The sequence below is a fragment of the Nansenia antarctica genome (genome assembly GCF_963989245.1).
Source record: "Nansenia antarctica genome assembly, chromosome: 12".
Classification (NCBI taxonomy): domain Eukaryota; kingdom Metazoa; phylum Chordata; class Actinopteri; order Argentiniformes; family Microstomatidae; genus Nansenia; species Nansenia antarctica.
This window is the reverse complement of record NC_137682.1, coordinates 2,312,420-2,324,762: the sequence shown is the minus strand read 5'-3', so window position 1 is coordinate 2,324,762 and position 12,343 is coordinate 2,312,420. Positions and strand designations below refer to the sequence as shown.

Below are 12,343 nucleotides of genomic sequence, written 5' to 3'. Positions count from 1 at the left end.
CGATCCAGCATGTTATTTAATTCCTGCCCGTCTTAAGTTGTCTAATATCTGACCTACCTTGTGACCAGGTCCACCAGGCTGGCCGGGGAGGCCGTCCACTCCTGGTCTTCCTGGACCTCCTCCTCGACCCGGCTGACCAGGTGTGCCTGGGAATCCTGGGGGGGGGGGGGGGACAAGTGGGGGCAGCACAGGTGAATAATCACCATCCTGATGATGTGTGTATCGCCCTCTGTACTGTAGACTCTCTAGAGCAGCGATTCCCAATCTATGGGCCACGGCCCTCTGGTGGGCCGCGAGGGTACTGCAAGTGGGCCGCCAAATCATGGCCAACATTTTTTTGTTTTTGTTTTTGTTTACAAAAACGTTTGAATAAAATGGTACTGTATTTTTTTTCTTTAAAACCTTCAAAAATGCATCATCAGTGTGATACCGATAGATAGAAAATTCCTGTGTGGGCCGCGAATACTTTTGAGATTTTTAAGTGGGCCCTGAGTCCAAAAAGGTTGGGAACCGCTGCTCTAGAGGTTATGTATCGTATCGTATGAGTGGTAGGAGTGAGGCTGGAGGCTGCTGTGTCTGGTGAGCGGGAAGCCAGTGATTACCTTTACCACCGGGGGATCCCGGCAGTCCAATGCCGGGCTGGCCAGAGTCACCTTTGGCACCTGGTCCCCCAGGGAAACCGGGTTGTCCTGGCTGACCTGGGTTACCTGTGGGACACGTAAAAAAATAAATAATACACAACGACCAATCAACGCCAACCCTCACCTGCCATGGTGACTGAGTGTGTTTTATACCTGAACAGATGAGTGAACAGTATACAGTGTGTTGTCCAGGTGAGTTGTCTTACCTGGGCTTCCGGGCAGACCGGGATCTCCGTCCTGTCCTCTAGGGCCAGCCAGGCCCTTCTCTGCTATCGTCTGACCAGGCTCACCCTTAGCTCCTGTTGGAGGGAGTGTATGGGACACACAGTCAATTAGTTACGATTGATCGAGCGAAGGGTTCGATCACCAGTGCGAATAAGAGTGGCGATAACGGACACCCTTGCCAGGTGCCCCTCGCTAAATTAATCTTTTTTTAGAAAGGAGAACGTTAGTAAGAACCTGTGCTGTCTGTGAAGTATTTAGAATTTTTATACAATTAATGAATTTTGAGCCAAGATTAACTACGTCTTAATGGTATACACAGTATATGAGTTTTGGTATATAATACACAGTATATGGCCTTTTTGTGTTGTTTTTGTGTGTCAGATAAGAACAACTTGACTTCCAAACAAAGTGGAAAGAAGGATGCCTAAAACCTCTTGTACTTTGCAAACGATACATCAATGATATTTATTTTTCTCTCAATCGCTCTGTTCATTTAGTACATTGTATTATACTGATCCAGCAGCAGCGGAGGCTGTCCAGCAGCCAACAGTGAAACTGTGTCACTAGCATAGAGACGGAAGAACAGCATACAACGTCATCTCTGCAGTCACTGTGCACACAGACAATCTGTGGATAGATTCCTCTCACCTGGTACACCAGGTGTGCCTGTCCTTCCTGACACACCCTGGACACCCTTCTCTCCAGCAGGTCCCTCGGGGCCAAAGCCTGGTGACCCTCCGGCGCCTCTGTCTCCTGGGAGACCCTGCGGACCAGGTAGACCTGGGGCTCCGCGTTCAGCACTCTGTGCCAGGGAACCCTGCACACACATACATAGGAAGGTACAAAGAGGTTATATACACACACACACACACACACACAAAGAACGGAGAGGTTATATACGGAACACTATGTAAACACACAGGTTATATGGACAGATGGATAGATAGACGGATAGATGGATGGAAGAATAGATGGACGGAAGGAGAGATGGATGGTTGTAAAGTAAGATTTGCAGACTCAAACACCTCAGCAGGTGGCCCTTTCAGGCAGTTCTACACAGTGGCACCATAAGCAGACATAGAGGTATGGACAGAGTCATGTGACCACTCACAGGTGCTCCTTTAGCCCCAGTTGCTCCGGGTATCCCGTCACGACCAGGTCTTCCATCCAGACCAGGTAGGCCAGCAGGTCCAGGGAACCCTGTGTCTCCCTTCTCCCCAGCCCCCCCGGACACCGAGAGGGCCTCACCTGGGTCACCCTTCTCACCTGGGTATCCGCCCGCGCCTGAAGGACCAGGGGGACCCTGTGAGGAGAGAGAGAGAGAGGGGGAATGTCAATAAGACTGAGGAGGAGTATAACTGTGGATGGGAGTGACTAAAGGTACCTTTCTGACAGCCTGACGAGGTCAAAACCTAAAACTGACCCCCAGCCTTAACCTTAACTAAATGTGACAGGGTCTGGTAAAAAAACGTCCCCAAGTAGGGCAAGGTCATTTTTCAGTTTTTGACAGATCTGCAGATTAAGGTGCAGATTGTAAGCTTTCAAATAATGTGTCATACATTGAAATGGGAAAATAGTTGAGGAAGATATGCTAATTGGTACACCTCAAACCAAATACCGGAGAAAACCGCTCTGAATCAAAACAGACGCGTCTGCTACCATCGCGTTGGTAGCTAGCTAGCAGCTAAGAAAGAACATCGCTGTGAACATCTAACTGCATGTTTAGCATATCACAACATGCTGATAGAACATCAACATGCTAAAAACACATACACTACACATAATTAAATGATCACAAAGTCCTAAGCAAAATAATTCACAAACTATAAGTGTTTAGTGATCCTTAAACTGTTGTTTGTTATATTGAATGGGCTCTTCAACACTTAAACCTTCGTAATATAAAAAAAAGAAAACGTGAAAGTATTTTTTGGGGTCATTTGCGTGACTTGAGAATTGCCGGCATGAAGACCCTTTCACCAGACCATGTCACACATTTTAACCAATTGGGAAAATCTATTCGCTGGTCAGTTGTGTCCTCCTTAGTTTTACTGTGTGGCTTGTAGGAAAAACAGGAAGTAGAAGAATTGAAAGCAGGAAGTGAACTTACAGCAGGACCCAAACCTCCAGGACCTCCTGGGAATCCTCTATCACCTTTGGCTCCGGTAGCTCCGGGACCTCCTGAGAATTAGACGAAGAAACCACAGTCATGGTCTGATTTGAATTCTGACATGTTTTGGTCTTGGTTCTTTTCCACTCAAGTGTTAGGAGTTACACCTGGGCCACACCGAATACCTCTACCTCAGCAGCGCGTGTGCTTTTCATTTTGGCGGCCATGTTAACAGGTTAGAGCAGCCGTGCGTCTCACGCTGTATGGCTGCTCTAACCTGTTAACATGGGCGCCGAAAAGACGTAAGGTAGAGGTATCTGACTACCCATCAACCAATGGGAATTCAGCTAACTTTCTAACCTCAAAATAAGTCTTTTTTTTCAAGTATTTTTCAAGCAACAGGCAGTCTTAATTAGACTGGTCTGACCTGAGAATATAAGACTAGTCCAAGGCTTAGACCAGTCTTAATCTATGTTTATGCAACTGGCCCCAGGCTTGTTCTGAAGGATTGGTTGCATAGCAACCAAGCAGCGAATTATTTGAGCCACATTCATGGAACGGAACTCGAGCTGAAATTATCAAAACTAGTCTCGATTATCTCTGATGGCGCTTTGTGGACCAGGGCCCTGGTCTTACCTGGGAAGCCAGGGGATCCGGGGAGGCCAGGCTGGCCAGCCACGCTGCCTCCGCTGTTGAAGCAGTTCACACAGGTGTCTCCCTTTGTACCTGGGACAGGGACGACACACACAAAGTCACACAAGCACAAACACACACACACACACACACACACACACACACACACACACACACACACACACTCACACAGAGGCATAGAGAGAGTGAAATCAGAGACATTTTATATTTGTTGTTGTAAAACTGTTTGTTAGTCTCTATATTGTTTGTTGGTGTGTGTGTGTGTGTGTGTGTGCGTGTGTGTGTGCGTGTGCATGTGTGTGTGTGCTCGCCGTGAGCACGCCTCACCATGTTTGTGTGTATGTGTGTGTGTGTGTGTGTGTATGTGTGTGTGTGTGTACAGTATGTGTGTGTGTGTTTGTGTGTACAGTATGCGCGAGTCCGAACCCACCTTTCAGTCCAGCCTCTCCCTGGAAGCCTCTCTCTCCCTGCAGACCAGGCAGCCCGGGGGCGCCGCCCACACAGTTGCCCCCTCCGGTGGAGATCCCTGGGGCGCCGGGGAGCCCTGGAGGACCCTGGAGGCCAGACTGACCGCTGCGTCCCGGGGGGCCGGGGAGGGAGATGCCTGGGGCGCCCTCGTCTCCCTTCTGCCCCCTCTCTCCTGGATAACCTGGCTGACCCGCCGGGCCCTGGCCTCCCAGACCTGAGGGAAGAGGGGGGGGGGGGGGGGGGGGGGGGAGACAGAATAGATGTTAGATCAACAAGCATCTTCTTCTTTTTTTTTTTCTGAGTGGGGCAGTCCCACTCATATTTTTCATTTTATTGACAGATATAGTAGAGTGTTTAGACAGGAAGGATGGGGTGAGAGAGAGAGGAGGGATGACATGCAGGCTATGTCCCCGGCCGGAATCGAACCCTGCGGTTACATGGTCAACGCTTAACCCGCTACGCCACCTAAGCGGCCCTACACAACAAGCATCTTCTTCACATGCTCTCAGCCCTGTTTAAGTGGCTCAGTTGGTAGAAGAGCGTGGCACTAAAGATGCTCAGGTTGTGGGGAAATACTGTATGGCTCTGTGTCAGAATGGCATACTAGCATACTACTCTATACTAGATATGACCTAGGTTTTGAGTATGCGAGTGCGTTCACACTGTATAGTATGTGAAATTTGAGTATGCAAGTATCTTTGAGTATGCCATGACACCACACTATTCAGCTACTCAATCCCCAAAATGCATTGCAATTTTATTTTGGAAAAATGTCAATAAATGTCAACGTTGTTGAAAATCACAACACACACTCGCTAGTCAAGCCAAAATATTGCAATGCAATGGATTCGGTGAGTAATCCCCCACTGCTACCTAGTTAACTATAACACTACTTCACATTGTTAGTGGGTTCACAAAACAAGCTGTGTTAGCTACAACAAACCGAAACAACTCAATCGCTGTACCCTGCACTGTCGCATCTACAGTATGTCCCAAAACATGAGCTTGTGGTCCACCACAGCTTGTGATGGAATAACAGCCTTTTCTATTAAAGCGATCTGCCGGTGTGTCAGGGGAGCTCTGATGTTGATATGGGTTCCATTAATAGCACCAACTACTTGGGGAAATCTAGATTTGTCGCGAAAGCCTTGTGCTGTTAATCTAAACTGGGCTGCACAGGGTGTTCTCATGTACCTTGGCTTCATTATTACATTCATGGCCGTGACGACTTGTTGGGTAATAACGCAGCGTGTGGACGAGCCTACGCCAAACAAGAGGGAAAGGGAGCGGTGTTCTCTAAAGGCCAATGCACACAGCGTGCGATTTCTGTTGCGTGTCAACATTCCATTTTGAAGTTTGAATGGAAGTCTATGAGAACATCGCATCTCAACACACACGGCCCCGATTTTAATCGCACGGCGAAAATTCGATTCCATTCATTTTGAATGGGACAAAGCACACGGCGTGCGAGTTTTGTCGCACTGTCAAATTTTGCTAATGTTGTCTTCAAAATGAATGGAATCGAATTTTCGCCGTGCGATTAAAATCGGGGCCGTGTGTGTTGAGATGCGATGTTCTCATAGACTTCCATTCAAACTTCAAAATGGAATGTTGACGCGCAACAGAAATCGCACGCTGTGTGCATTGGCCTTAAGAGTTAAGTGACAGTTGGTGGTCGCCACGGCAACGTGCTCTGGCTAGCTCTCAAACAATCGGCTGAAACGTAAAAACTATGAATGTTTGGGCTTATATGTTGATATTTGAAGTGACAGTAAGGCTAGTCTTGATTCTTGCTCAAACTGAATATGTTGTTCATACCGAACACTGTATATGAACCAGCGAAGAGCAATCAATGCTAATATCCACATATGCCAACTGATGCTCCGATTACGGGTCGATCACCGGTGTTGAACGACCATACAGAGGGAATGCTTTGTGAAGTGAACAGTCTTTATTGTCACAACAGAACGTCTCATCAGGACGTACTGAGATCGGAAGGCTGCTCACCATCTGACATGCGGAGTAGCAAGTAGCAGTGGCTGCTATGACGGTCATTAAATGGCATGTTGTGAATGCTCTACAACCTTCATGGGTGTATGATCACCAGCAAGGACGTATGATGGATGGACAGATGGATGAACGGTGGCGTTGAGGGGGCGTATTCAGAACCAGAGCCTAGAACCTAAAGATCGTTTGCTCTGAAACCGAATCGAACCAGGTCCAAGTGCAACCATGTAATTGTAACATACTTATGAATCGTAACAGTCGACCAAAGTCGACCAAATTAAAGGTGTGAATACACCCTTAGAGTGGTGTAATGTAGCATTCGTATAGCATACTTTATTATGAAGCGTGTGTGTGCATGCGTGACATAAAGAGTCGTCATGGTGATGTTTTGTGTACCCACCTGGGGCTCCTGGTTGACCAGGAGGTCCTGACAAACCTGGAGGAGACAGAGGTCAAAGGGCATCAGATCACCATGGAGACAGACCATTACCAATTTTGACTTGAATTCAAATCTGACTGGAATCATGCAGCCTTATAAATACACAGTTATTTCTTTGTTTTTTTGGATTCCTCTCTTTTATACGGTACTGTAATCTCTAATGCAGTCATTCCTACTAACCTGATGGTCCACCTTCTCCTTTCCTCCCGTTCGAGCCGGGGAAACCTGGCTCTCCTTTAGGTCCCACGTGGCCACTGGTTGGCCCACCCAGTTGCTAGAGAGAGAGCGAGAGAGAGAGAGAGAGACACACACACACACACACCAGATGTTATTGCCAGCTGCAATATTGAAAGTCTGATGCATGCGGCAGGGTGCTGGGTAGTCCCCAAGTAGGAGATTATTGCCAGATCGATCAAATAATCTTTATTATTATTTTTCTCTCAATAACATTTCATGGCAACGAACAAGGGTCTGTTCTAAGTGTCACACACTAGTGGCATAATAGGGTTCTAATAACACTGAATAGCTTGGTTGGATCATAGGTTCACAGTGGCTCATGTGCACATGGGTGGTGGTGGTGCTGTATGTTTAGGTAGAGGGGTAGTGGTGGTCTAGTGGATAGTGAGTTGGACTTGTGATCAGAAGGTTGTGAGTTCAAATCCCGCCTGAAACCACACCACTACTAGTGTGTCCTTGAGTAAGGCACTTAGCCCTCAGTTACTCCAGGGGGAATGTCCCTGTAATTCGTAATTGTAAGTCGCTTTGGATTAAAAGCGTCTGCTAAATGGCAAAATTATTTAATTATTTAATTAGAGGTAGAATACTCACCAAGCCTGGGGGTCCTGGATAGCCACGATCACCTTTGTCACCCTGAGAGAGAAGAGGAAGAGGAAGAGGGGGGAATGATGTGGAGGAGGGAAAGAGGGAGGAGAGGAGGGAGGTGAGAGGTGATGAGAGACAGGAGGGAACACCGTAGATCATACATGTGGGTGTTGAACATAGAAGACACTATGTTGACTATGAACCCTTAAACACCCCGACTCACCCCCTCGCCGTTACGCCCTGGAAGACCCGGACCGCCATGCTCTCCTTTACTACCCTGGTGGAGGGAGGGAGAGAGAGAGAGAAGGAGAGAGAGAGCGAGAGAGAAGGAGAGAGAGACAGAGAGACAGAGAGAGAGGGAGAGAGAGAGAGAGAGAAGGAGAGAAAGAAGGAGAGAGAGAGAGAGAGAGGAGGGAGAGAGAGAAGGAGAGAGAGAGAGGAGAGAGAGAGAAGGAGAGAGAGAGAGAAGGAGAGAGAGAGAAGGAGAGAGAGAAGGAGAGAGAAGGAGCGAGAGAGAGAGAGGAGCGAGAGAGAGAGAGAGAGAAGGAGAGAGAGAGAAGGAGAGAGAGAGAGAGAGAGAAGGAGAGAGAGAGAGAAGGAGAGAGAGAGAGAAGGAGAGAGAGAGAAGGAGAGAGAGAGAGAGAAGGAGAGAGAGAGAGAGAGAGGAGAGAGAGAGAGAGAGAAGGAGAGAGAGAAGGAGAGAGAGAGAGAGAGAGGAGAGAGAGAGAAGGAGAGAGAGAGAGAGAGAGAAGGAGAGAGAGAGAGAGAGAAGGAGAGAGAGAAGGAGAGAGAGAGAGAGAGGAGAGAGAGGAGAGAGAGAGAGAGAGAAGGAGGGAGAGAGAAGGAGAGAGAGAGAGAGAGAGAGTGGGGGGGAATAGACAGATAGAGACAAATATGTTTACAAATCCTTCATATAGAGTTGTAAGCAGCATGTAGTGAGCTCAGACCAGAGATGTTGAGACTTACTGGGAATCCAGGCTGTCCTGGGTCACCGTCCTTTCCTGATTTACCCTACAAAGAAGACAGCTACACTTTAGTTCCCCATAATCTGTAGAATAATATCATAATGTGTGTGTGTGTGTGTGTGTGTGTGTCTATGTTTATGTGTATGTGTGTGTGTGTGTGGGAGGGACGGGACGGGACGGGGATGGGGATGGGGGTGGGACAGGATGGGGGGGGGGGGACGGAGATGGGGACGTACGCGTTTGCCTGCCTCTCCTGGCTCTCCTTTCTCACCCTTATGACCACCAGATGGACCCTAGAAACCCAAACACAGGAGAGTCGTCAGATAGAAACAGATGTCGACCTACAGCACAGCAACAGTGGTGTGGTCTACGTGATACGCAGGACTACGCCATATACCCACTAGGCAAGGCCAAGGATTTCCATATACCCACTTAAAAATGTGTGAGGATACGTAACGGCGTTTTGTGACAGAACTTTCACACTTTCGTTCATAAAATTCACCCCGTCTGTGTATACGAAGCACTTGACTTTTGGACCATTGGGAGTCGGGACTGACTATAGCGTCATATACCATCAACGGGGGGAGATGCCACATGAAATATTATGTCAAAACGCAGCACTATCATGCACAGATCAGCCTTATAACATGTAATGTTATATATATATATATATATATATATATATATATATATATATATATAATGTTAGACAGGGAGCGCAGATTTATTTTTATGGCGTTCCGAAATGAACGATATGAGGCTGGGAGGGGAAAATCACAGTATACCCACTAGAAAACACTAGACTACACCACTGAGCATACGCCTAGGGAATCTGACCACCTGTCCACCGTCTAGAATACTGTTGGGGAAAATAAAGTGCAGCCACACAGGATATAACACAGGGTATAAGACACAATTCAAAAGGGGCATTATCAGTCGTTTGATTATGACACATAATTAAACAGGTAGAGCGCTATAACATAGATATAGATTAAACAGGTAGAGTCTATTGTCTATAGATATAGGTCTATAGATATAGGCTACATAGAGCTAGAACATAGATATAGATGATGGTAATTATGACACGCTAGAACATAGATATAGATATATAGGCTACATAGAGCTAGAACATAGATATAGATGATGGTAATTATGACACGCTAGAACATAGATATAGTGGATGGTAATTATGACATGCTAGATTAGAACATAGATATAGGCTACAGACATTCTAGAACATAGATATAGATGATGGTAATTATGACATGCTAGAACATAGATATAGGCTACAGACATTCTAGAACATAGATATAGATGATATAGATGACATAGAAATAGATGATGGTAATTATGACATTGTTACTCACAGGAGACCCTTGGGTACCTTGTTCACCAGATGGGCCGGGCAGACCTTGGTCACCCTGGAAACAAATAAAATATTGTATTTTCAATAAAAAAAATAAAACATAAATTAATTCTTATCTAAATGTGATATATAGAATATCCTTCTAATGAAGAGTTGCCAAGACAGCATCATCATATCGGATCTGATCACTGAATGCAAATGTGGTAAAACAGCTTTTTTTGTGTGTGTGAATACAATCAGTCAGTTAGAGCTATTTTCCACCACCTAGTGGTCGTTCAGAGACTTGCAGTTACAGAACCCAAAAGTGATCAGTGCTGACATCTGGTGGTCAAATGTGATACAGCACCCACAGCACAATTTGACTCCACCCTGAGCACTTCACATAGCTGACAGCTGGAAGCTGCAAGGTGCACTGAACATTGAGATACTACTTCAAGTCGAGTAATGTGATTAAAAGCAACATCGAACATAAGGGAAAGACTCCATGTTATTGAGAAGATGGTTGGATCTAAATATTACATTATGTATATTATTCAAATTTCTCAACTCGGCAAAAACAACGATACCTTGTCTCCCCTCTGGATCTCCGACACTGTCGGTCTCTTCTGCTCCCCAACCTGCCCTGGTGGACCAGGAGGCCCCCGAAGACCGAGGTCACCCTACACACACACACACACACACACACACACACACACACACACACACACACACACACACACACACACACACATCCATCCATCCAGTTAGTCATTTTGCAAACTGTTGCTGGTCATTCGTGAGTTTAGAATGATAATGTTCTATCTCCGTTTAGAATGATAAGGTTCCATCTCCGTTTAGAATGATAAGGTTCTATCTCCGTTTAGGGCAGTTCAGAGATATTGAGCGTCAACGTTTTTACATTCCATTATGTTTTGTGAGATGGAACCTTTGTATTTTATTAATTACTAACTCAAAAATGTCAACATTTTAAAAATAACACCACACAGGCATTAATAAACACCTAATATGGATCAGATTATGTAAAAAACTACATTTTGACAAAAATGGAGACTGAGCTGAGCCTACCTTCTCTCCTTTGGGTCCTTGGAAGTTCAGTCCCATGTTTCCCTGTAAAGAGGGGGGAGGAGAAGACACCTGTTAGTGTTGTGGACAACAGAAATGTACATTGCTTCTGCTAGCATATCAGCCCAATAGAGCTCTCAGGTCTTCTGCTAGCATATCAGCCCAATAGAGCTCCCAGGTCTTCTGCTAGCATATCAGCCCAAAAGAGCTCTCAGGTCTTCTGCTAGCATATCAGCCCAATAGAGCTCTCAGGTCTTCTGCTAGCATATCAGCCCAATAGAGCTCTCAGGTCTTCTGCTAGCATATCAGCCCAATAGAGCTCTCAGGTCTTCTGCTAGCATATCAGCCCAATAGAGCTCTCAGGTCTTCTGCTAGCATATCAGCCCAATAGAGCTCTGAGGTCTTCTGCTAGCATATCAGCCCAATAGAGCTCTCAGGTCTTCTGCTAGCATATCAGCCCAATAGAGCTCTCAGGTCTTCTGCTAGCATATCAGCCCAATAGAGCTCTCAGGTCTTCTGCTAGCATATCAGCCCAATAGAGCTCTCAGGTCTTCTGCTAGCATATCAGCCCAATAGAGCTCTCAGGTCTTCTGCTAGCATATCAGCCCAATAGAGCTCTCAGGTCCTCTGCTAGCATATCAGCCCAATAGAGCTCTCGGGTCTTCTGCTAGCATATCAGCCCAATAGAGCTCTCAGGTCTTCTGCTAGCATATCAGCCCAATAGAGCTCCCAGGTCTTCTGCTAGCATATCAGCCCAATAGAGCTCTCAGGTCTTCTGCTAGCATATCAGCCCAATAGAGCTCTCAGGTCCTCTGCTAGCATATCAGCCCAATAGAGCTCTCAGGTCTTCTGCTAGCATATCAGCCCAATAGAGCTCTCAGGTCTTCTGCTAGCATATCAGCCCAATAGAGCTCTCAGGTCTTCTGCTAGCATATCAGCCCAATAGAGCTCTCAGGTCTTCCGCTAGCATATCAGCCCAATAGAGCTCCCAGGTCTTCTGCTAGCATATCAGCCCAATAGAGCTCTCAGGTCTTCTGCTAGCATATCAGCCCAATAGAGCTCCCAGGTCTTCTGCTAGCATATCAGCCCAATAGAGCTCTCAGGTCTTCTGCTAGCATATCAGCCCCAATAGAGCTCTCAGGTCTTCTGCTAGCATATCAGCCCAATAGAGCTCTCAGGTCTTCTGCTAGCATATCAGCCCAATAGAGCTCTCAGGTCCTCTGCTAGCATATCAGCCCAATAGAGCTCTCAGGTCCTCTGCTAGCATATCAGCCCAATAGAGCTCTCAGGTCTTCCGCTAGCATATCAGCCCAATAGAGCTCTCAGGTCCTCTGCTAGCATATCAGCCCAATAGAGCTCCCAGGTCTTCTGCTAGCATATCAGCCCAATAGAGCTCTCAGGTCTTCTGCTAGCATATCAGCCCAATAGAGCTCTCGGGTCTTCTGCTAGCATATCAGCCCAATAGAGCTCTCAGGTCCTCTGCTAGCATATCAGCCCAATAGAGCTCTCAGGTCTTCTGCTAGCATATCAGCCCAATAGAGCTCTCAGGTCTTCTGCTAGCATATCAACCCAATAGAGCTCTCAGGT

At 46.6% G+C, this 12,343-nt stretch overlaps 2 protein-coding genes across 3 annotated transcripts in view; one reads left to right on the top strand and one right to left on the bottom strand.

Annotated features, from left to right (window-relative positions):
• The window catches only part of LOC308168152 (complement factor H-related protein 2-like), a 499,130-nt gene that overhangs the window by 102,922 nt on the left and 383,865 nt on the right, over positions 1-12,343 (top strand). The gene's annotated exons all lie outside the window — the stretch shown is intronic.
• The window catches only part of col4a5 (collagen, type IV, alpha 5 (Alport syndrome)), a gene marked incomplete at its 5' end in the record, with an annotated part of 73,841 nt that overhangs the window by 17,376 nt on the left and 44,122 nt on the right, over positions 1-12,343 (bottom strand). Inside the window, 17 exons of the mRNA XM_080543127.1 lie at positions 58-155; positions 603-707; positions 848-940; positions 1,515-1,683; positions 1,978-2,169; positions 2,974-3,044; positions 3,610-3,699; positions 4,058-4,309; positions 6,503-6,538; positions 6,722-6,815; positions 7,370-7,411; positions 7,587-7,640; positions 8,330-8,374; positions 8,565-8,621; positions 9,696-9,749; positions 10,261-10,353; positions 10,760-10,801. Coding sequence (XP_080399253.1) covers positions 58-155; positions 603-707; positions 848-940; positions 1,515-1,683; positions 1,978-2,169; positions 2,974-3,044; positions 3,610-3,699; positions 4,058-4,309; positions 6,503-6,538; positions 6,722-6,815; positions 7,370-7,411; positions 7,587-7,640; positions 8,330-8,374; positions 8,565-8,621; positions 9,696-9,749; positions 10,261-10,353; positions 10,760-10,801 — 1,587 coding nt within the window. The remainder of the gene's footprint in view (positions 1-57; positions 156-602; positions 708-847; positions 941-1,514; positions 1,684-1,977; positions 2,170-2,973; positions 3,045-3,609; positions 3,700-4,057; positions 4,310-6,502; positions 6,539-6,721; positions 6,816-7,369; positions 7,412-7,586; positions 7,641-8,329; positions 8,375-8,564; positions 8,622-9,695; positions 9,750-10,260; positions 10,354-10,759; positions 10,802-12,343) is intronic.